At 51.5% G+C, this 24231-nt stretch overlaps 1 protein-coding gene across 5 annotated transcripts; it reads right to left on the reverse strand.

Annotated features, from left to right (window-relative positions):
* On the reverse strand, positions 1-23466 carry TRAF1 (TNF receptor associated factor 1). 5 transcript variants are annotated; one of them, XM_079790065.1, is made up of 8 exons: positions 23369-23404; positions 20116-21495; positions 18101-18185; positions 9279-9344; positions 8372-8782; positions 6834-7011; positions 4715-4863; positions 1-2579 (listed from the first exon to the last, which is right to left on the reverse strand). In XM_079790065.1, exons 2-8 carry the CDS (start codon positions 20253-20255, stop codon positions 2361-2363), a joined length of 1248 nt encoding a protein of 415 aa, XP_079646191.1. In that variant the 5' UTR covers positions 20256-21495; positions 23369-23404; the 3' UTR covers positions 1-2360. The 5 variants fall into 5 exon arrangements, with proteins under 5 accessions (XP_079646191.1, XP_079646193.1, XP_079646192.1 ...); XM_079790067.1 differs by having other exon boundaries at positions 20116-20460; positions 23369-23401; XM_079790066.1 differs by having other exon boundaries at positions 20116-20868; positions 23369-23395.
* Positions 23467-24231: the final 765 nt, after the last annotated feature.

Consider the following 24231-nt stretch of genomic DNA (forward strand, 5'->3'; position numbering starts at 1 on the left):
GACTCGTGCTGTACGTGCACCGAGTACGCTGTTTGGGGACACGGCTCCTTAGGTTCCACAGTGCCGGCTCCTCGTGCCAGCTCACTAGGGAAGGCCCCTGGTCTCAGGGCCTATGAGTCATGTTTCGCTCAGCAACTGGTCTGCTAGTGTCTCATGGACCCTGAGCCACCTGGGATTGGGCCTTGCCTGCTGGGAAGCTCAGAGGACCATCTGTGGCCTGTCTCCATCACAGGTAGGGCCTCATGGTCTGTGCTTTTGTACCTATTTCATTCCTGGCTTCCTCTGACCTTTCCAACCTCCGTTTTCCATCTGTCACCATCACATGACCACATTTCCACATTTTAATTCTCTTGTATGTCAAGTAAAGAAGTTAACTGCTTTCTGAAATAAGGCAGGCTATAAATAAGCTCACACAAAATAGCAAGTGCTCAAAAAGAGTTTGTTGAATGACTAACTACTTGAATGATTCATCTTGCGGTCCCCCTCAAGGGCCTGCACAGAGCAGGTGTTCAGGAAATGTGGGGCAGAGGATGGAGTGGAAAGTGACAGTTTAGCGATGGCGAGACAATAGCCCTTCATTTCCTAGCGACTAGGACCTTAGCTCTCTTAGCATCAGTTTCCTCATCTGCAAAATGGGGATCATCTTGGCACCTACCATATCAGAGTTTGGGGAGGACTGAATGAGATTATGGATATAAAGTGTCTGGTACATAACAGGCACTCAATAAATGGCAGCTGTGAGGCTTACTAACAACACCCTCATATATGATGTCATTACTTAACAGCCTAATTTTAATAAGGATTCTTTCGCTCTGCCCAGGTCCGCTAGAGTCTGACAAATAAGTCATGTGTACCCACCGGGGGAATAAGACAGACACGTGCACCTCAGTCCCAGGTCTGCTTACCACACGCAGGTCAGGCCACCCTTGGTTGCAGTGCTGACTGCAGGAGCTTCTTGTCCGAGTCCAGGAGTCTGCGGCTGCCCCTTCACTCTCTTCCCAGCATGCACTGGTGCTGGAGGCCCTGTCCTGCTTCCCTAGCCTCAGCTCTCCAGCTCTCACCTGTACCTCCCTGTGCTGGGAGCCTCTGGCAGTTTTCTCCAAGCTTTCCAGCACCTTCCCTAACGCTGCCTGGGCCCTCTCCAGGGGATCACTTAAGGGAGCAAATTCATGCTGAGTGGTCACGCCCTCACGGATGGATGCACCCACGCTCCAGGAAGTTTGTGTCTGGGGCATTCAGGAGGTGCACTCGGAGGGCTGAATGTCATGTCTGGGGGCAGTCCTCTGAGGGTGGGACACCCGTGTGACAGTCAGGAATGGAGCCCTCTAATACCTGTACAGGGAAGGCGATGCATCATAAATCCTTGCTGTGAAAAGTGGGTGATGCTGATTTTATGGTCGGCCCAAGGGCAGAAAATTCATTCGGAGGGGGCCCCCTTGTATAGGGCAGAGATTCCCAAAGCGTGGTCTCCACCGAGAGCATCAGTACCAACTGGGAATGTGGGGTGGGTGTAAATTCTGGGCCCCACCCCAGAACTACTGAGTCAAAAAACTGGGGGTGGAGTGGGAGTGGCACCTTGTGTTTTAGCAGGCTTTCAGGGTGATACCGACGCTGGCCATCTGCAGACCCCTGGAGTAGTTCCGAGCCTCAGCCACCTCACCTGCAAACAAGGACAATGCTGTGGCTTCAGTAAGGAAAAACCTCACACATGGTTGGTGCTCAGGCATCATCAAATCAACTTTTATGGGTCAGCTATGGCCTGATACTGTTCTGTGGGCCCCACAGAATCAGTCGTGGACCCCATGACAAGGGCAAGAGATAAGACAAAGCTAAGGGAAATCTGGTTAGCAAGGTTGCGTGTTCACCCCCAGTGACGGGGAACTCAGTGCATGCTTGAATTCACACTGGCAACCTGTCCCTTCCACCCCTGGTTTCCGACCCCAGGTAGGAAGACAGCAAGCATGTTTCCAGTTCCCCATGGTGGCCCTGCAGGGACCTTCCCAAGCTCGGGTCCTTTATCTCCAGATGGCCATCCATGTCCCAGGCCTGACCCCCATGCCCGCCCCATCCTGGTCAGAGTCCACCTCAATATTCAGGGCTGGAGTGGCGGCCAGGCCTCCAGTGTTGCGTGGTCAGGGCAGAGAGAACAATTCTGCCACCACCTCCTTCTGAGCTCTGCCTTTGTGGGCCCTTCCCAAGGTCCTGCCACCCAAAGCTGATGGCCGCCATCGTCAACCTGTCAGCCCCGCTCAGACCACGCCAGCCCCAGCCTATCGCTGTGCCTTGGGATCGTGGCACCTCCACGAGTCTGGGTTGGTGCTCCCTCAGGGCACAGGTGCGGCTTCTCGTCCCCTGCTGCCCTAAGCACTTGTCTCCACGATGCACTTGAGGAACATGGTGTCGTCCTTCACGTAGGCATGCTTGGGCGACTGCAGCCTGCTGAGAGGGAAGAAGAGCGGGCAGCCGCTGGCCACGTTGGTTTCACTCTGGGGCCGCTGGAAGGACACTGAGCTCAGGTCGGGCCGGAAGGCGTCAATGGCGTGCTCACGGTTGTTCTGGTCCAGGAGCATGAAGGTGACCTGTGGGCCAGGGCAGGTGGGAGGTCAGGTCCTGGGGAGTGCACCCAGGGGCTCAGAGCTGGTCTGTGTCTGCCACCTGTGTAGCCCCTCAGACCCTGAACTCAGGCTGGTTAGGGGCCCCCAGGAATGGAAGCACCTGGTAATCTGAGCAGCCCTTGGGGGTTGTCCTATAATTAGGGATCTGATGGTCTATCCAACTGGAAGAGGTAGTTCAGATGCCATAGTCAGTTTGGTTGGCTGTGGGGCTATATGTGGGACTGAGCACTGATAAGGAGGCAGGACTCAACCTGTAATGTCCCTTCCCGCTCAGAGATGTTTGATGGTCAACTATGCTGGAAGCTTCTGGGCAGGGCAGGGGTGGGGAGATCAGACAGGCCATCTACCCAGGGGCTGTCGTCAATGCCCGGAAACGTGAACTGGGCTTCTGTCTGCAAGGGGCAGATCTGTGCACTCCAAGAGGCTGATGATCTCAGCGACACAAATCCTCTTCCCTGGCACATGGCACTGGAATGCCCATCAGTACATAGAATGCCTTCCCATCAGCCACCTCAGCGATTCTCAAACTCAGCTGCACCTAGAATCCCCTGGGAAGGTTTTTAACATCCTGATGCTCAGGCCTCGCCATTTACTGTAGTGAGACCCCATCGTTGGTATTTTTTAAATCTCCCGGCAGGTGTGGGAGCCACTGACCTGCTGACTCATATTCAGACCAGCATGGCACTCCTGCCCTTTTATACATTTTCAATAGACTTTATGTTTTTAGAGCAGCTTTAATTGCACAGCAAAACTGAATGGAAAATACAGAGATTTCCCATCTACCTCCTGCCCCCACCCAACCGCCCACACCATCAATACCCATATTATAGTGGGACATGTGTTACAATCAATGCACCTACATTGACACATTATTGTCACCCAAAGTCCATAGTTTACCTCAGAGTTCAATCTTGGTATTATACATCCTATGAGTTTGGACAAATGTCTAACAACATTTTCTCATCATTACAGTACCATACAGAGCAGTTTCACTGCCCTAAAATTCCTCTGTGCTCTGCCTGTTCATCCCTCCACCCCCCTCATCCTCTGACAACCACTCATCTTTTTACTGTCCCCATAGTTTTGTCTCTTCCACGATGTCATACAGGTGGAAGCGTGCAGTATGTAGCCTTTTCAGATTGGCTTATTTCACTTAGCAGTATGCATTTAAGGTTCCTCCATGGCTTTTCTTGGCCTGATAGCTCATTTCTTTTTGGTGCTGAATAATATTCCATTGTCTGAATGTACCACGGTTTGTTTATCCAATCACCTACTGAAGGACATCTTGGTGACTTCCAAGTTTGGCAGTTATGGATAAAGCGGCTATAAACATCCATGTGTAGGTTTTTATGTGAGCATAAGTCAGGGGTCCTCAAACTTTTAAACCGGGGTCCAGTTCACTGTCCCTCAGACCGTTGGAGGGCCGGACTATAGTTTAAAAAAAAACTATGAACAAATTCCTATGCACACTGCACATATCTTATTTTGAAGTAAAAAAACAAAATGGCAAAAACACCCGCATGTGGCCCGCGGGCCATAGTTTGAGGACGCCTGGCATAAGTTTTCAGCTTCTTTAGGTTAATACCAAGGAGCGTGGTTGCCAGATCGTATAGTAAGATTATGTTTGGTTTTGTAAGAAACTGTCCGACTGTCTTCTAAAGCAGCGGTACCATTCTGCATTGCCACCGGCAATGAATGAGAGTTCCTGTCCTCCACATCCTCGCCAGCGCTTGGTGTTGCCAGTGTTTTGGATTTTGGCTATTCTGACAGGGGTGCAGTGGCATCTGCCTCCCTCCCCTTTTCTGAAAATGCTGCCAGTTCAGGCTGGCCCACAGCACCTCCTCCAGGAAGTTTCCTTATTCACCCCACCAGGTGAATTTCATTTCTACATGCCTCCCAGGATGTTGGTCCAGGCATTTTTGCCCCTGGCTACTAGATGTGAACTCAGGCTTTTGTTTTATGAAAGGAGAAGCTGATAACACAGAGAGGGCAAGGGACTCGCCCAGGTCACTGGCCAGGTCATGGCTAAACCAGGACCGGGACCAGGGCCCAGGCTCCCCCGCTCCCGCACCCTCCCCAGTGCTCCCCTTAGTCCGTACCTTGTTCCGGAAGGGCCACGGCAGCAGAGCATCGTACTCCCCCTTCATGATCACGATGAAGAGCGACAGGTGGGTCCTCTTTCCCGTCCCATCGCCATTCAAGTAGAGCCTCAGGCACAACTTGTAGCCGTACTTGGCCGTGTAGAAAGCTGCAATGTGGAAGCCAGAGTCAGCAGAGAGGCAGCTGGAGAATGCTAGCTTGGCCAATGAGGAAACTGGGACCAGCGGTTAGGCATGCCCATGGTCGGGTTCAAAACTAAGAAACCTGGGGTGGAGCCCAGCATCTTCTCGATTACAGACAGTCCAAGAGGACCCAGATCTTGGCACTCAGCTAGCCTAGTGGCAGTCAACAGATTGCTAGGCCCCGCCCCGGAGTTTTGGACTCAGTAGTGCTGGGTGAGGACTGAGAACCTGCATGTCCAACAGGGGACAGGGATGCTGTTGCCCAGGACCACACTTTGGGTTTAACCGACCTGCATTTTGCAGTCGGAAAACCGAACCCAGCGAGGGGAAGTGTCTGGCCTCGCAGTGTGCTGGGGGCAGAGCCAGGATTAGGGGCCAGGCCTCCTGTATCCCAACACAGACTTCTTTCTGCTTCCCTAGGCCAGGTGAGGGAGAGTGGGCTCTCACAGTTCTGCCAGGCGCCCTTGGAGACTCAGCACAGGGGCCTCTGGAGTCTCTCTGCAGCTGAAAGGACCATCCAGTATGGCTTCTCGTGGCTGTCACCACAAGAGCCCCTCTGGGAGGGGTTGACTGGAGACAGGGTGTGTGTGTGGGGGGGCAAGCAGGAAGGGGCGGAGGAGGGACAGACTGACAGTCTGACTCATCCTGCCCCTTACGTTTTGGTAAAACAGGAAGCCAGAGACACTGCTTGCTTTGTCCCTCTTTGGAAAGGAGAGGAGAAAAAGCCTAGTGTTGGAGGTGAGGCCACCCTGTGAAGGGGGCTGCCACTGCTCCTGAGGAAACGGGCCTGACTTCGGGACCCCGCCCTGCTCTGGGTATGGAGCAGCCTCCAATGCCTCTCTCCATCCCAGCCCTGTAGGTCTTGGTGCATCAGAGGAGCAGATGGACAGGAAAGGTATGAAGCTGGGGCAAAGGTGAGAGGTCGTTCAAGTTGTCACCTGCAGAAATCTTCCTTAATGACTCCTCCCCCGTCCCGCCCCTCCGCCCCCCTCCCCCCCTCCCCGTCTATGTAGACACGCGTGAATGAGGAGAGGGGAAGAGCACGTAGGCCTGAGCATTCTATGCAAAAATATACACATTGTGTTAAAACAGAAATCAACTGATTAAGGCAGTGGTTCTCAACCTTTCTAATGCCGCGACCCTTTAATACAGTTCCTCATGTGGTGGTGACCCCCAACCATAAAATTATTTTCGTTGCTACTTCATAACTGTAATTTTGCTACTGTTATGAATCGTAATGTAAATATCTGTGTTTTCCGATGGTCTTAGGTGACCCTGCTAGTGCATCTCAACCTGTGGGTGCGACAGTAGCAAAATTACAGTTATGAAGTAGCAACGAAAATAATTTTATGGTTGGGGGTCACCACCACATGAGGAACTGTATTAAAGGGTCGCGGCATTAGAAAGGTTGAGAACCACTGGATTAAGGGAAACATCTGCCAGGTAACTACTTTAGGCAAGATACTGTGCCAAGCTCCGGGGCCCCAGAAATGAATAAGAACTGCCCTGGTTTACACAGTACTTCCTAATGCGCTACCCGCAATCATACACTTAGTCCTCCACTTGTCTTATTTCAGACCCTGGCTCTCTGAGGGCAGGGGTCCCACGGTATTCGCCTGGGAAAACTGTCCTCTCATTTGCACAAGCTTTGGTTCACGGCACACTGTCTTTCACAACTGACATCCACTCGAAGCCAATAACAATTTTATTCCTGTCTGCAGAGTGTGACTGACACTTGGGGAGGTGGAAGGTGTCGCAGTTCAAATAGCCCCGGTTTTACGTGGCCGAGCCAGGCACCTACCTCGTCCTCCTCCGTGGTCCCAGCATGGTAGGTGGCCTGAAGGGACCCGGCCTAACGGGTCAGAGTCACAGAATTGGCTGCTCCCCATGCTGCTTTCTGAGCCCAGTGGGTCTCCGTGCCCCTGGGGAGTGTTACCTGGAGAGAAGAGGCTGACGGTCCTGCCGCAGGCCGACTCGTGGCACCGCCGGGTGACGTTGGTGATCTTCCACAGGAAGGTGCCATCGAAGGAGGCCTCCTCCATGAGGCGCAGGCTCTGCTCCAGCTTGGCCAGGGCTTGGTCTTTCTGGGCGAGTGTCTGATGCAAATCCACCACCTGTGGGGAAGCATCACTTAGCCCTCCGCTCATGACCTCACACCGCCCTTCCTCTGGGAAGTAGCCAACCACCGCCCTAGCTCAGCTGGTCTCTCTCTCCCTCATCTATGCTCTTATGGAGTCCTTACAGCAGTTTTATGAGATTTATTTTTCTATCTTTCCTACCAGACAGATGTCTTTCTTCCCTACCAAAGGCTGGGCCCAGGCTCACTTTTCTCTCTGCGCCTGCCTTACATCTAAGAGGAGAGCCAGCAAGTCTGTTGGTGAACTGAAGGCGCAGTCGCTGCCCTCAGGGAGCCCGCCTTCTAACCGGGGCAAGAGTTACATAAATAAAGGCTTTGCTTGATCACTCAAATCCAGTGCTTGGCTCTTCTGGTTGGTTCCCTATTCACATTTGAAAGAATACAAATTTATTCCTGGGTGTGCTCACGCAGGGAAGTCAGGAGTGGAAGTGAGTGTTCTTAAATTGAATTCCTAATTTTATGGATGAGAATGTAGACGTTTCCTAAGAGGGAAAGTGACTTGCTCAGACCTACATAGCAAGTTCATGGTGGAGCTGGAACTAAAATCCAGGCCTGTAGAAACACGAGACTGTGATGTCAAGTTGCAAAAAGAAACACAAACAACAACGACAAAACAAAAACAAAAAACAAAATAACCCCCACACAAACTTGTTATATTAAGAAAAGTATAAGCTCTGGAACAAAGGATGGGATGACAGTCCTGCTAAACCAAGAACTGTCAGATAAGTGGATTATCTGGAGTTGGTCTGGGACCACCATTCTGACTGTGTGGAATCCTCCAGAGACTGAGCCACAGCATGGGAGAACAGCGTGAAACAACGTGCTGTGATGAAGGAGTGAAGGCCCTGGGGCGTTTAGCCTAAAGAAGGAAGTACTAACTATATAATCAGGTAGGATATAATCACTGACTGCTCGTCTCTGAAGGGCTTCCATAGAGTCTAGAAGGCAGATTTGTTTTGTGGGTCCTGAGGGGCAGGGCCAGGAACAATGCAGGGAAGACACAAAGAAGCTGATTTCAATTTAGTTTAAGGAAGAACTTTCTAATAGTAAAAAATGTCCAGCAATGGGATGAAGAGCTTAGAAAGGGAGGATCCTACCATGAGAGAAATTCAAGCAAAGGACATGAACCATTGGGTAATGGGATTGACCTCACTATAACTTCTAAGTGCTCCACCTAGAGGCCCTGGGACACAGGAGAGATACTTTTCGATCGGGGAGTGACTGCTGTGAGCAGGGAGAAGGAAGTTAGGAGGAAAGCTGACCCACTGCTCTGGACACAAGATGGGGCAGGGGACCCCTGAGCCAGCCTTGAAGGCAACCTTGTTTCCCACGCTCACCCTCTGTTCCAAGCTCAGGATGAGCTCGCGGTCCAGCTGGCTCTGGTGGATGGAGGCAGCCAGGGCCAGGTGGGAGGCCTCCACCTCCTTGTTGAGGACGGCGACAATATTCTCAAACACACGCAGCTTCCCCTCCAGGTCGGCCAGGAGCTTCTCCTTCATGAAGTGCTGCAGGGCCAACTCCTCCTGGCTCTCAGAGCAGGGTGCCCGGTAGCAGTCCACCTCCAGGTCCCCAGCCACCTCCACGGCTGCCTGCAGCTGCAGGTCTGACAGATTCCGCTCCAGGGCCATGGGGCCCGACCCCAGGCCTGAGCCCAGCTGGGCCTTCCACTGTTTCATGAACTCCAACAGCAGGTTTAGGTGGGTGGCCTGAGAGGTGACCTCATGCTCCTGCATGAATTTTGCGCTTCCCTGCCAAGAAAGTGGGACTGATCGGTGAAAACAGAAAAGGTTCCCAAAGGAAGTCAGATCCATTCACCCAGCAAAGGGGAAGCTGCTTTGTGCACAGTGACAGGGATTTGGAGGACCGTGACATCAGACATGCTCACAGTGAGCCATGCCCCCAGGCCTGTAGCACAATTCTGCCCTGTCTTTGAGAGCCGTGGTGATTCAGGACCATGGAGAGAGGCATGGGGGGATGGGGATTGGTCATTTTAGTGATGCCTACAATGCTAGTACATTAAGAACTCTCCTGAGTACAGAGATGATTGACTAGCGAGATTTGTTGCTTGAGAAGGTCATTAATGTAAGGGACATCCAGAGGAGTAGCTTGATGTTGTTGGAAAATCCTGGAGGGGCTGAAGTGGGGAGACCCAGTGGCCTAGGACAGTGGTCGGCGAGCCGCGGTTTGCCGACCACTGGCCTAGGGCTACAGTAGACAGATGTCCTTTCTCTCTCAGATGCTTACCTTGAAGGAGCAGCCAACACCTGCAAAGGGGCACCCAACTCCATCTGCGGCTACCTCAGGGTGATCCTGGAAATAACAATGTCACTGATGTTATAGGAGTCCCCGTGGGACCACTGGGCTCTCTGCAAAGCTCTAGGGTTCAACAGGGCACATGCTGGGCTGGGCCACAGGACTCTGCACATGCTGGTCCTGCTGCCTGGCTGACCGCTTTCATGAGCCTCATTCAGAACAGGCTCAGGGCCCCAGCTGAAGGAGCAGGACTACTTCTCCTGTCGGGACAGGATCCACACAGCACCATTCACTCTTTGGTTGCCCCCACTGGTCTAGGGGCTCTGTGAGGCTGTGTTCCTAGTGCCGAGGGCAGGGCCTGGCACCGAGGAGACACTCGGCTGCATGAGTGAGCACCTCCCTGCTCCTGAAGCCCATGGGGATGCTCCTCACAGTTACCACCTGCATCCCTCCTTGGCAATCCACCTTGGCCGAGGAGTGCCTGCCCTGCCCTGCCCTCCTTCGGGACAATACGCAGCCTAAGGGCAGGGACACAGAAGGGTCTCAGTACTCAACAGCAACTTGACCATACTGCTAACCTACTTACAGGTCCAAAATGCTTTTGTGGTGATAATTCTCCATAGGGCCCCTGACGATACTGTGGGGAAGGCAGGGTAGGTATTTTGTTCCCATTTTACTGATGAAGAAACTGAGGCTCACAGAGGGCAAGGGATTTGCCCAAGGAGGAATGGCTAGGAAGTAGCATAGACACAGGCTCTTTCCATACCATATCACTACAGTTGAACCCTGAACTGTGTGGGTCCATTGATACACAGATTTCCACCCCCCCACCCCCAAAAAAAATACCAGTGCTGTTTTTGATCTGCGGTTGGGAATCCATGGATACAGCGGGCTGTTTGCCCCGATCTGCACCGTTTTATATAGGGGACTTGAACACCCGAGGATTTGGGTATCCGTGGCGGGGGTGGGTGGTTCTGGAATCAATGTTCTGAAGATGCTGAGGGACAGCTGTAGCAGTTAAGTTTTGGGGCAGTCAAAAGTTATACACATATTTTCTGTTGTGTGTGGGGTTGGTGCCCTGAACCCCTGCATTGTTCAAGGATCAACTGTATCTCTTATCAAGAGTAAGCCCATGGGGAACTGGAAAAATGTTGTGTGTGTGTGTGTGTTTTTTTTTTCCCAAAACATTATCTGGAAAGGCCTTGTATCCAGAATACGTGAAGAACTCTTTCAAATAGTAATAATAAGACAAAACAGCCTAATAAAAATGGGTAAAATACTGAACAGATGCTTTACAAAAGGAGATATATAAATGACAAGCCTATAAAAAGATGCTCAACATCACTAGTCAACAGAGAAATGCAAATTAGAATGAAATACCACCATGAAATACCATCATCTGCTCACTAGATGGCCAAGATGCAAAAAGAATACCAACACTAAGCTTTGTGAGGATGTGGAGAAACTGGAACGTATGAACGTTGCTAGTGGGAATGCAAAATGGTACAGACACTTTGGGTAAAAACAAAATCTATGGAAGTATCTCATAAAATTAAATCATACTTACAAAGCAACTTACTTATAAACCATGCTTATAGTTACCATACAAGCCACATTGCACTCCTAGGAATTTACCCAAGAGAAACTGAAACATATGTTTATGTGTGTATGTGAATGCTCATAGCAGCTGTATTCCTAATGGCTCCAAAGTGGAAGCAATCCAAATATCCATCATCTGGTGAATGGACAGTGTTTTTTTTCCTTTTTCTAGAACTCTCCTCAGCAATCAGAGGGACTAAAACACTACATGCAATAATGAGGAGGACCCTCAAAACATTATGCTAAATAAAGGAAGTCAAACACAAAAGACAACAACTATGATTCCATTCTTATAAGGTTCTAGAAAAGGCACAACTACACTGACAGAAAGTCTATCCATGGCTGCCTGAGGCTGCTGCTGGAGAGACGGATGAACCAGAGGCACGAGGAAGCTTTTTCTGACTGTAGTCGTCACACAACTGAATATCAAACCGTACACTTCAACTGAGTGGATTGTATTGCATATAAGTAATATCTTGATTTCCAAAGAGCTTTGTTGTTGTTTTTTAAAAAGTGTAATCTAATGGGGCAAAATGGAGATTTGAATTTAAAAAAGGGAGGAGGACAGAGGTCTTTGGGGTTGAGCAAATACAAAGCCACATTACTTATTATTCTTTAAAAGTAAAAGAAGCGAGCGTCATGGGCTTAATGAGTATGGTTGGCTTAGAACACAAAGCACAGCCCAGCAAAGGGCCACCCCCTTGGCCCCACTCCCACAGGGTTCAAGCACAAGATGTTCCTAACAAGGAATAGAAAACAGATGTTTTATTGGGGGCGTGGGCAGAGGGCAGCCTTGGCAGGGAGACCGTGCCGGTGCTGGGAAGTGTACAATGACGCAGCTCTCCCAGCAGGTAGCTTCCTGACCTGTGGGCACAACAGAGGGACTGATGCTCGGCGTGGACCTGATTACGGTGAGTGGACTCGGGGATCCTCTCAGGCCCTAAAATAACCTCCAAGTCCATGATTCAAATCCTCTGCCATTCTAAGCTGGGAGTGAGAGCCGTAGCAGGGGGACAAAAAGGTGGAAGAGATAAAACAGGGGAATTCCAGAAAGACCACCCAGGTGGAGGGGCCTGTGTCCTTTAGTCGGCTGAGCTAAAAGAGGGGTTGTGTAGTGCAGGGGAAAGCCTGGCCCAGGTGGATGCTGGGGGCGTCCTTGTTGTGATGTGTGGGTGGGTGTGGGCTGTGACCAGCCGCCAATGGCTGTCAGGTGATGGGCAGGGGTGACCTGAGAGGCCTTCAGAGGCCTCAGTGGCTAGCCAGTCTGCCTGCAGTTCCATCATCAGTCAGTCACTCATTCCGTAGAGTGCTACCGGGGCTGAAGGGGTGGGCTCTGGAGCCAACCAGTCGGGGTGCAAAGCCCATTTCGGTCACTAGCAGTGTGGCCTTGGGAGAGTATTCACCTCTCCACATCTCACTTTCCTCTTCTGCAAAATGGGGATAATAATAGTACCCGCCCCCACAGAGTTATTGTGAGGGTTACATGAGATGGCAAATTAAATTCTGGTCTTACATATTGCTGCTATAATAAAATGCCACAAACTTCATAGATTAAAAAACACACAAATTTATTATCTTACAGTTCTGTAGGTCAGAAGTCCTAAATATCAAGGTGTCAGCAGGATTGTGTTCCTTCTGGGAGCTCTGGGGGAGAATCTGTTTCCTTATTTTTTTCTGGCGTTTAGAGGCCACCTGCATCCCTCAGCACCTGGCCTCTTCCTCCCCCTTCAAAGCCAGCAGTATACAGCATCTTCCAATCTCTCTCTGACTCCCTCTAGCTTCCCTCTTAGGAGGACGCTTGTGGTTACACTGGAACCACCTAGATAATCCAGGATAAGCTCCTCATCTCAGGTTCCTTAATTTAATCACATCTGTTCTGGGCTAAGTTATCCCCTCCCCACCCAATTCTTATGTCAAAGGCCTAACCCCCCAGAACATGACTATATTTGGAGACAGGGCCTTTAAAGAGGTCAGAGTTAAAATGAGGTCATTAGGGTGGGCCCCAAGCGATATGACAGGTGTCCTTGTAAGAAAAGATTTGGACACAGACGTCCAGAGGGAAGACAATGTGAAGACAGGGAAAAGGGATGACATCGGCATCTCCAGGCCGAGGAGAGAGGCCTCAGAAGAAACAAACCCTGTCTTGAACATCTTGCCTCCAGATCTGTGAGGAAATAAGTTTCTGTTGTTCAGGGCCCCCAGTCTGTGGTACTTGGTTATAGCAGCCTCCGTAGACTAATATAGCCACATGAGGCAACGGATTCATAGAGATTATTAACATGTGGGCATCTGGGGAACATCATTCTGCGTAGGGTAATACTCAATAAATGTTAGCTATTGTTATTATTAGTAGTAATATTCCTGTGGATTAAGCACTGCCCTTGGGACCTCTTTTTTCTCCTTCTAATGGCTGTCATATACATGCATTTCATTTAATCCTCACATCTCAAACTTTTGATAACTAATTCTATAAAACACCATTTCCCCATTGCATTTCCTTGAGGAGGCGAGGAACATCCCTAACTGTATTTACATTTATATAGAACCAAAGCATTTTTGCATGCTCTCATAAGATCCCTGTGGTCATCCTTTGAGGCAGGCAGGGTGAGATGACCTTCGCCTTAACACAGATGGGAAACTGGGTGACTGGCTTGCTCAGTGCCTCACTGGGCTTGCACACTTTGAGTAGGTGGCTGACTTCAGGTCTTCTGTCCCATCGTTAGACCTTGCAAGGGCTTGCTGCTTTCTCGGCCTCTGTGTGAGCCTCTCCCCATCAGATCTCATGTACCATGAGGAGGAGGTTGGGGCTTGGTTCTGCTTCTCCCGTGTAAGTGGAGGAGCCAAAACCCAGGGACAGGCAGTGACGTGAAGGAGGAGGCGATGCAAGTTTGGGGCAAAGATAAGGTGGAGGTCAGGGGCCTGGAGTCCATGTCCAGGGTCCTTCCTCTACACCAGGAAGTCCTTGCCTTGTCCAAAGGGTGGCCTCGCCTGAAGGGCGGGAGGGGGGCGGGGTTGAAGAGACAGAAAAGGGAATCAGGCTGGGGGTGCAGATGAAGACTGGGGCATCTGTCCTGGGCCAAGCCTGGGGTACGTCCAGTGCCACAAGCGGCCCCTGTTAGTGGCCGCGTGCTTCAAACTGCTAAAAATAAAACTCGCAGTGGAATTTCCTCTGAGGAGGAAACAGAAACAGAGAAAACAGAACCCCAGCCCTGAGGGAACACTCGTCCTTCTGTCTGCGTCCGGGAAGTCTGTGGGTCAGTGGTGTTCCCCGCCACCCTGCTCACTTGGGCCTTCTGCGAGGGGGTCAGAGGAGGGTTCAGTTGAGAGGCTCCCATGGGCCTCCAGGAATGTGAGCATTAGGAGGGTGCCTGCCGGGAGCATGAGAGCCGCCTCTGTGAAGCTACTGCACACAACAGAGGGCCTGCAGCGTGCCAGGCCTGGGCCGCACCGCTGCGCTGGCACAAAGGCTACCTGAGGTCTTGGATGACTGCAGGGGCTGCTTTTGCTCAGGATTTGGCTGGTGTTGAGGGAGAGGCTCTCTCCTGTGACAGGGCAGACCAGTCAGTCTGCCTCTGCCCGCCAGACCTGCCTGCCTTCCTCTGCACCTGGGCCAGCTTCCTCTCTGGCAACCTCTGCCCAGCTCGACTGCCACCTCTTCTAGGAAGCCCTGCATGATTCTCCTCGTTGAAAGTAGCCTTGCCCATTGCTGTTTTCCAGCACTTAAGGCTGACTGTGGGATTTAAACCTGCCGAACACATTTAGGGGGGTCTGCCAGGGAGGCAGCAGAGGGGAAGAGGCCACCAGCTTAGGAAGCAGGAGTTGGAACCTGGCTTTGCCTCCCTCTTGCTCCATGACTTTAGCCCAGGCACACCTCCTCATGGAACCTCGATGTATCACCAATATCCACACAGGATATCACCGGATCGATGAGGTTACAGATGCAACCACCAAGCTCAGCAGTGTAAGGGTTCAGGGGTTCATTTCTACACATCACACTTCGAAGGACACACATGCATAGAGACAAGGACAGACTCAAGGGGAGCGTGGTCAGCACCTCTCCACACATGCAGACTGCCTCAGAGGACAGGAGGCTGACGGACCTGCCTAGTGTGGCCTTAAGGGAGACAGACTTCAGGTCAGTACAAACGAAGAGAAAAATGGTACAACAGTCAGGCCCCCCCCTTCACCCCCCGCCCCCAGAGTGGAAGAGGTCATGTCTTGTAGTAATGAGCTCCCCATCACTGGGAAGACATAAAGCCACCTGGCAGGAATCCAGTACAGAACAGAAACTGGACTAGACAGCTTGACCCCCTCTCGTTTTCTGATTCTAGAATAAGTTAAGGCATTATTGTAAGCCACTGACAACAGATGCCAGCTTGCTTTTGACCTTGAGTGGCCTCAGAAGGAGGAGAATGAGAGAAACCACTCCATTCACGGGTCACACGCAGTGCGAATTAAATGTTATTTTCCATCCACTGGCCGTCCCCTATTCACTGTCACTTCTACAGGAAGGTCATTCCAGGCAAGAACCAAGTCTCTAACTAGGTCAATAGTAATCCTTTAATATCTGCTTCTTATATTACCTAATGGGTCCAGGGCTGCAAGCACTCCTTAGAGAGATATTAATCTAATGAAGTCAGAGGATGAGGACAAAGTGATAAGCAGATGGCATGGAAAGTGTTTGCAAGAATGGGTGCCTCTGGGCTTAGCTTAGCTGGTCTCCGGCCCAACCCTTCCACCCACCTCCATTCCCCAGGTTTCCCCAGATGCACAGACAAACTTCACAATGACCACGCATGCAAAGTATTGACTTATAATCAGCTGCTTTCCTTTGGTCAAAAGTCCCCCAAAGTTCCCATCAGGGTCAGGAGCTGGAGTCCCTAGTCTTTCCACTAGGTGGCTTGGGAGGGGGGGGGGGTCAGACCACTGGCTAACACCCCTGCCCCCCAGCCTTCCACTGGGGTTTCAGTGATGATGGCTTCAGGAGGGGGAAGCTGGGGGTGGGAGAGAGAACCATGCTGCTCAGAGGCCTGCCTGCCCCCCAATGTGGGCAGTACCCCCTCCTACCCTGTTGCCTGTTACAGTGCCTGTAATTCCACCATTAGAGTCACTTCATTTGGTTTAAGGCAGCAAGTTTCAAACTGTGCTTTGCAGGGCACCCTAGGAATCCCCAGTCCCTCGGGAGCTGGGCAGCTGGGCTGATTAAGAGGACAGGGTTCCAGACTACTCTTCAGTCACAGCACTTCCACTGTCATCTGATTTCATGTTAACAAAGATGGATAAATTACAGCCATTGAATGAAGAGATATGAACATATCTCTTCTCTATATTATCTAAGAGTTGTACAATGCCTGTGTGTTAATTTTGTTAAGAGGTCAGAATAAATCAAGTTAAAAACAATAGCCCTGGAGCATTCAAGCAGGCAGGGGCCTCAGGAAGCATCCAGCCCTGCCCTTCCTTGTGCAGGGGAGGACGGCAGCCGCAGGCTATGGCTCTGCTCACGCCTTTCATGGTTAGTGCACCAAGATGCCCAAACAGGGAGGCTCCGGAAGTTATTCCATGGATCCGTTTGTCCTATAAGCTCTTAGTGCACTGTGGACTGTAAAGTTCTGGGAAAATGCATTGGATCCTTACTAAGATGCCCTTGAGAGCCTACAGGGAGGGGCTGCTGAGAAGGGGATGGGAGAGCCCTCAAAACCAGCTCTGGGCAGGGCAGGAAATCCTCCTAACCCTCTGAATGAGGGCTCAGAGAGGAGAAAGGAGGGAAGTACGGAGACGCGCATGCCTGCCTCGGGTTCCTACAGGTGGGAGGGAAGGTATCTGACATGACAGGTCCTGGAAAGGTCCTGCAGAGCAAATGGGCCCCTTCATTTTACAGACGGAGAAATAGGCACAGGAGTCATCTTGGCCACAAACCGAATGATATAGAACCATCCCTGAGCATCGCCGAACATCAGGCTCCTGGGCTGTGGTTCAAGGCAAGGATGGAGCCTTGGCTGAAAGGAGCCCGGTGCCTGTCTCACATGAGGACAGTGAGGACAGCTGAGCAGCGAGGCCCTGGTCACCAGGGAGCTTTGCACTGAGACGCCCCAGTGGGTATCAGGGCCTCATGTGTAAGATGAGGGGGTTAGATTTAGAGCAGCGGTTCTTACATTCTTACAGCTTTGGATTCATGAATCAATACAAGTTTTCTTTTAATTCGGAGATTAACATAAAGATTGCCATCTTTTTATTTTACCAAGTAAAGACTTTACCAAAAATTCTATCATTTACTATCACTATCATTTCATTTCTACGAAGACATATATAGGAAGAGCATAATCTCAGAGTAAAGATTGATTCTATAAGTGGAAAGAATTTAGTTTTATAAAAACCCCACTACAATTTCCATATTTTTATCATTTTGTCAAGAACTGGTGGGAATGGACCAGCTCTGGTCAGCATGTGGGAACCTCTAGGCTGGACAGATGACCAGTGAGGGTCCTTCCAACCTGGAAGGACTGGGGTTCTAAACTGGGGGGCCTGAGAATGTCTCTTTGGCCCCTCACACTCTCAAGGCCATCTCTATACTTAGGAGCATGGTTTGGCTGAGCCGCAGAGGGGAGCTGAGAATGGCCTCACCTTGTCTGAGGGCAATCAAGGGCAGGAAGAACTGTCTAGATCAAGAGTTGGCAAACTATTTTGTAAAAGGCCAGAGAGTAAATATTTTGAACTTTGAAGCCTGTGTTGCACTAGTCACTTCTGCTGTCACAGGGTGAAAGCAGCCACACACAATTCATAAATGAGTGGGTATGGCTGTGTGCCAATAAAACTTTATTTATGGACATGGAAGTTTGAATTTCATATCATTTACATGTGTCACAAAATATCATTCTTCTTTTGATTTTTTTTTTGACTATTTAAAATATAAAAACCATTCTTAGCTCGTGGCTGTACAAACACAGGTGGCATGCTAGATGTGGCCTGCGGGCCGTAGTTTGCAGGCGCCTGGTCTAGACTGTTGTTCTCACCCCGAATCTGTCACAGATCAGCTCGGTGCCCTTGGGCAAGTTGCTTCACCAAGGCGATGTCAGTCCCCTCGCTGCTTACAAACCAAATTCAGTTGAACAAAGAGGGAGGTGCCTGGTGAGACTGGGGAATGGCTGTCTACTTGGCCTCGACCTCAACAAATGAAGAAAATGGACAAATACCCTTTCCTGGCTGTGTCAACATACCTTCTCCTGAGACATAAGGCTCCCTGGGCTTACAGATTGGGAATCGTCTCCTCTGCACTTGGGACAGACCCGATCCTCGCCGTTCCTAGAGACATACGAACAAATCGGGCTGAGTGCGGCATTCACGACTCCCTGGCACCAACCTCTGTCCCGATAGCTCCAAAAGCCCGGCTGTGCCCAGCACGGTGCCTGATATCAGTAAGCATGAGGTCCACAATCCCAGACCCACCATTCCCAGACCTCACAGCAGTGGGCACCCAGTGTCTTTCCATAGTTTGCAGTGAGCTTCTTTGGCAGCCAAACCTGACCCGCCCGAAGTGACCGGCGGCTATTCTAACCCTTATCCCACTTAGTGTGAACATTTATGTTTCATGACAGAAGCATTACTAGGCAGCATCATAAGGTGCTGCCCCAACCCCACTGGAAGAACTACACAGTGATGCACTGACTTGCTTTTCTGAAATCTGAAAAAATTCTAAATTCCAAAATGCATCTGAGCCAGGGCTTCAGGTGGGATTGTGGATGTGTGGCTACATTTGCTTTTCTCAGCTTCTTCTGTTTGGTTTTGGTCTCTTTGTCTTAGGAATTACAGATGACCATGGCCGATTAGAACAAGAAGGGGCCTCAGAGAGCACCTAGCCTGAGGTTCCCTACCAGGAGTGGGCGGTCAGATGACATATGGGCCTATGTGCTTTAACAAAGCTCCCAAGTAATTCTGATCCACAGTCAGAGCCATGGGTCAGGCCCTAAACCTGATACCTCAAAGGACATGTGGATTGGCCAAGAGGAGGCAGAGTCAGGAGCAAAGCTCTGCCTGGGTCCCTGCGACATCCAGTCAGCTCCTTCCCCACCTCTACCCGGTTTTGGAAGAATGGGGAGGGAAGCCAAGAGACCCAGTGCAAAAGCCCGAGATGAACCCACAGCAATCAGCTTAATGGTGAAACCAGCCAAGCTTTGACCACCCCACCCCCACAACCTGGCCTTTCCATGGCCACCTCTCCCCTTCCGCTGCATCAAAGCATTTGAATTTCTCAAACTGGACTGATTCAGTTTTCCCACCTTCTTAAGCAAGCTGTAAAACTCCAGACAAAGGTCAAGCTGAGGGTGTATGGCAGTTAAAGAGCACTTTTGCCAGGAAATTGAACCGGGGCAAGCTGACCTAATCTCTCCATTAGGCATCACTGTCCTCATCTGGAAAATGGGACAATAATAGTATCCACCTTTCCAAAGCTCTTCTGAAGACCCAAGGAAAGATGCACACAGTAGGCTCAAACTACTGGGATGCTGATGATCATATGGATGTCACACCTCTCTGAGTTATTAATATTTTAAATATTTTATATATGTAAAACATGTATTTCTATAAGTATATATTCATATATAAATATATACATAGTCAACTATATATATTCATACAGGGGTGGGCAAAAGTAGGTTTACAATTTGCCCACCCCCTATATATAAATATATCATCTATACATACATACATCCTTATACAAACATAGATATCTTTGCTCCCTTTAAAAGTGTTCTCGGCAAACAATACAAGCTGATGGGTGATATTGTGGAAGGAGATATATTTGCATAGCAGTTCATCATTTACTAAGAAAGTTTATAGTCATTATTACAAAAACTTTTTGGAATATTATTGATTGTGCCTCTTAACCCTGGGAGGTAGAAAGCAGCTTTACGGGAATTTTACAGACAAGGAAGCTGAGGTTTTGAGGCATGAAACACCCAGCCTCACAGTAAGTAAGGAGCCCAGCTGGGCCTGAGGTTCTCCCCCACCCTGGACAGCCTTCAGCTGCGGCAGCTGACATCTGTCTGTGGCTACTTCTCCCATCAAGATCAGAAGGGGCAGGGGCAGGGACTGCAAGGAGAGGGTGTGGAAACTGAGGCCCAGAGAGGTGAAGTCACCCGCTCAAAGCCACTGGTTCCTCTCACCCTTGTCTCCCATCTGGGGTCCCTCCCTGGCACCTTCTTCCCACCCTCTCTTTGCTCCTCTGACCCCTCACCTCAAGTTCTCAGAGAGACAGGCAGTGCAGGAGAGGGCCCTGGGCTCTGATGGGTCCTGGCAGACGGTGGGAGGGCACCCAAAGGGAAACTCGTTCTCATCGGGGGCTGGGCGGGGGCTGTTGGCTGAGCCAGAGGCCATCCCGAGGTCCCAGGCTGGCCAGGGGCCCGACTAAGCTCCTCGGGGGAGGGGAACAGCCCGTGGAGTCTGTGCTGAGAGAAGAAGTGGGTTCTGGCGTGGGCCACCCTCTCTGGCGAGCAGGAGTCTGATGACTTTATCTTCTCGCTGACTCGTGTGGTTCAACGTCACAGCCGAATCACAACAGGGATGGGGCAGGAATTACCCTCTGTGGTGAAAAAACCCCCTGGATGCTGAGTGAAGGCTCTAGGAGTGCCCAGTCATTCTTCAGAGTGACAGAGAGCAAGAGAACGAGTCAGAGAGAAAAAACAACCATGTCACACACTTTCAGGAACCACAGTCAGAGTTCCCCCCGTCAAAGAACCTCGGGCTGCCGCTGGCTTCCTCCCCCGCTTCCCCAGGGGACCTGGGCAGAGAGCCACAGCTGGGGACTTGTCTGTGTTCCCTGCGACCTCCGAGAAGCCTGGGATTCCGGGTGGGGGTGCTCCCTGCCCCGGTGGAAATCCCTAGGTCCTGGCGGCAGGTCCAAAAATGCAAGTTCCAGGCGCTCCGTCTCTGCCCTCTCCAGTGTCTCAGGCAAAAGTCACTTCCTCACAGTGGGTCTCGGTTACCCCATCTGTAAGGAAAGGAGGTGCAACAGGTGGTCTTCCAGGTTCTCTAAGCTCTCAGATTCCGGAACCTTAGGGCCAAGGCAGCCAGAGGCAGCAGGAGGCTTCCGACGGCCCTGCCTGTGGCACTCCTCACCAGTCCCGATGACAACACAGGGCCCTCCCCTCCTTTCAAGTCCAAGGCTTCAGAGCCATACACTGCTCAGGGCGCTCCTCGGGGCCCCACTCAGGAAGTCATAGGTGGCCACATACCCCGGTCAGGCACTACCACTTCCCGGCCCTGAGGACGAAGCTCGAAATAAATACAAGGCCACAGGGAGTTGGTACTCAGCGGCCAAGTATGATGCAGACCCACTGTTGTGTGGGAACGGTGGCTCCTGGCGCATTTACTGTGGGCAGGGCAACGTTTTCCTTCCTATTCCTCCAAGCAACCAGCTGGGAATTCGGTGGCCACATATAGGCACGGAGAAGCAAGATGACTGGTCCGAAGTCACACAGCGCCTGGTGGTGGAGCAGGTCTGTGGGGCCATAGGCAATGTGTTCCTTCATCAATACAAGAGAGATGAAGGCAAGGCTGAGTGGGGGAGCCTAGAGTCCAGGATGGCGGCCAGAGCACCCAGCCTCTGTCTTCTCACCTAACAAATGGAAAAGAGGATTCCTTCACATCTTTCTATCCTGTTGGGCTGCTGCTAGGGACTTTGCAAATTTTTATAATGGTTCCAAATCATGAGCTTTGAGGTCTAATAAATCTGAGCGTAGATCTTAAGTCTACTATTTACTAGCTGTGTGTCCTGGGACAAGGTCTTTAACCTCAGTTTTTGCATCTGTAAAACGGGGATAATATTAATACCAACTTCACCTGACTGTTGTGACTAAATGAGATCATAGGTGAAAGTATGGCATGATGCACAGCCCCACTGAGGTGCTCATAAGGTTTTGACATTGTCTTCCAATGATGGCCACAGCCCTCGCAGCTCCTCACGATCAGGGGAGAGGATTAAAATGGTAAGTGATGCTCATATATAGTGTTTACACATCCATCAACTTTATTTGAGCCTCACAAGCGGGCAAGGCAGGTCAGATGTTGTCCTCTGATCCGAAATAAATTCAACTGCCCACTTTCCCTGGGGGCAAAACTGGGGCTACCAAACTGCTGGCAAAGAGGGCATGGCACACCAGGACTTCCATCCTCCTCTGGGCCAGCCCTGGCCTGGTCCTCTCAGCAAATGACCTTGAGGCCTACGTCAGACAAGACGACCACAAAGACACTCCCTTAATCGCCTACCACAAACCCGCAAACTTTCCTGCATCCCCACCTGTCTCCTCCTTCCCTTGGTTCGACACAGACAGGCACCCAAGACTTCTCTCCCAGCCAAGTTCTGGGTCCCTTTCTGCCTTTTCTCTCCCCTCTGTCTTCAATGCCTCCCTCTCTACTAGCTCCTTCCTATCAGCATCAAAATATGCTTCAGCTGCTCTAATAACAAGAGTGAAAAACAGTAAGTACTACTTTTTACAGGCACCGTCTCATCGCATCTTCACACGAACCCTATGCGGCAGGCATTGTCATCATTCCTCCGTTTTACAGATGAAGGCACAAAGAGGTTAAGTGACTTGCCCAAGGTCTCGGAGAGAGTGAATGGGGACTTCTGAACCCAGAGCCTGTGCTCTAACCACACCCAGTGCTTTAAAATGCTCTCTGCCCTCATCCCAAATTCTCTCCTGCATCCGCACTCTCCTCACTTTGACAGAACGTCTGGAAAAGGTTGCCTACACAGGTGCTCCACTGTCTCTCTGGCATCTCCATGGAACCATCTCCTCGAGGTTCTCAAGGTCAAAGTCGCCAAACGCCCGGGGCCTGCCCCAGTTTTCATACAACCAGCCCTCTGGCCAGCACCTGACAGGACTCGGCTCCTCCCTTGGAATTCTCTTCCTTTCCGAACCTCCATCGATTCATCTCTGAGGCTCTACCCAGAGATCCTCACAGGCGAGGTCTCTCTGCGCCGTGTATCCCCATCTCCCCAGTCTTCCAACTTGTCTTTCGGGGGGCCACCTGGACCAGACCCCACTTCCTCTGGGAGTCTCCATAGGCTGTCCCCAGGATGGGGCTAGACACCCGCCTTTGCGGGTCCATCGCGTCCCGCAACCCCAGTAGCCTATGTCCCCCGGCTCCGTTCGCTCCCCCGACCCCCAGGCAGGTGACTGCCATCTCGCCACCGCCACCTCTCCATTGAGCTCGCAGCAGAGCAGCGCCCGCGACTATTCCAGGATGAAGGGACCCCAGGGGGGCCCCGGGAGCCCGCAGGAAGGGCTGGGGCAGTGAGTCCCGGGGGCTCTACAGCCGCGATTCCAGGTCCCGGCCGCGCGCGGGGAGGCCTGCCCTGGGGAGCCCCGCCCGAGCGAGCGGGACCTGGGCCTCCCGGGGCGGGGAGCGCGGGGCCTGGGGCGGGGGCCGGCACCGCCCGCAGTCCCAGGGCGAGTGGGGGTGGGGCGGGGTGAAGTGCAACCAACCTCGGCGCCTTCGCCGCAGCCGCCGCCTCCCGCGGCCCGGCGCACGCTTCCGGTAGGGCCCCGCGGACGTGGCCGGGCGGCGGAAGCCGGGGTGGCCGGGGCGGGTCTCCGCAGCCTGAGCCGGCTCCCGGGGGCGGGGCGAGCGCTCCCCATAACGGGAAACTGAGGCCCGGGCTGGGGTCTACTGCCTCGCCCTGTTCTCCCACTGGGGACTGAGGCTTCCAAGCCCCTCCTCCCTTCTCCGTGTTCCCGGCACGAGTGAAGGACTCGGTAAAGTGTTCACAGAATAAACGAATCCGGACAGACCTGGGACTTGACCCCCACGCCCTGCCCGCCCGCCCGCCCGCAACCCCGCAGGGGGATGGGTGAGCAGAACCGAGTCTTGCCCTCTTGGGTTCCTGCAAAGAGCCCAGCACAGTGCCAGGCTCGTCCGGGCTTATTGGGGTTGGTACAGTCAGCAGAGGATGGTAGGAAGAGGTTGGAAGGCAGGATGCTTTTACTAAGCTGGGTGTCTTCAGGAGCCATTTCTGTTTCTGTCTAAACACACACACGGCCACTCATTCTCTATGAAGCTGTTGTGTATCAATCAAAATAGTTATGAAACGTAGTATTGGGATGGAATTTTGGTTTATACGAGACAACCAACCTGTGTTTTTGAGAATTTGACAAAGGCTCCTTCGCCATCAGACCTCTGAGGTCTGTCTGCAGGACTGTCAGCTGAGGGAGGAGTAAGGCTGCCTATTTTGTTGGTTTTGCTTTATTTTAGTTACTCACAGGCACCCGTTACATTCTCTTTAGGTATGAGGGTCCCATTTTTTTTTGTCTTGACACTCAAATGGAGTTGCGAACTGTGTTTTAGTTTT

The sequence above is a fragment of the Cnephaeus nilssonii genome (genome assembly GCF_951640355.1).
Source record: "Cnephaeus nilssonii genome assembly, chromosome: 14".
NCBI classification, from domain to species: domain Eukaryota; kingdom Metazoa; phylum Chordata; class Mammalia; order Chiroptera; family Vespertilionidae; genus Cnephaeus; species Cnephaeus nilssonii.

Bases quoted from the DNA above. Each gene is read 5' to 3' on its own strand.
- TRAF1 (XM_079790065.1), bottom strand. From the start codon at position 20,255: ATGGCCTCTGGCTCAGCCAACAGCCCCCGCCCAGCCCCCGATGAGAAC. The intron at 18,186-20,115 runs GTGAGGGGTCAG...GTATGTCTCTAG, and splicing joins TGTCTCTCTGAGAACTTGAG to GAACGGCGAGGATCGGGTCT. The intron at 2,580-4,714 runs GTACGGACTAAG...CCTGGCCCACAG, and splicing joins CGTGGCCCTTCCGGAACAAG to GTCACCTTCATGCTCCTGGA.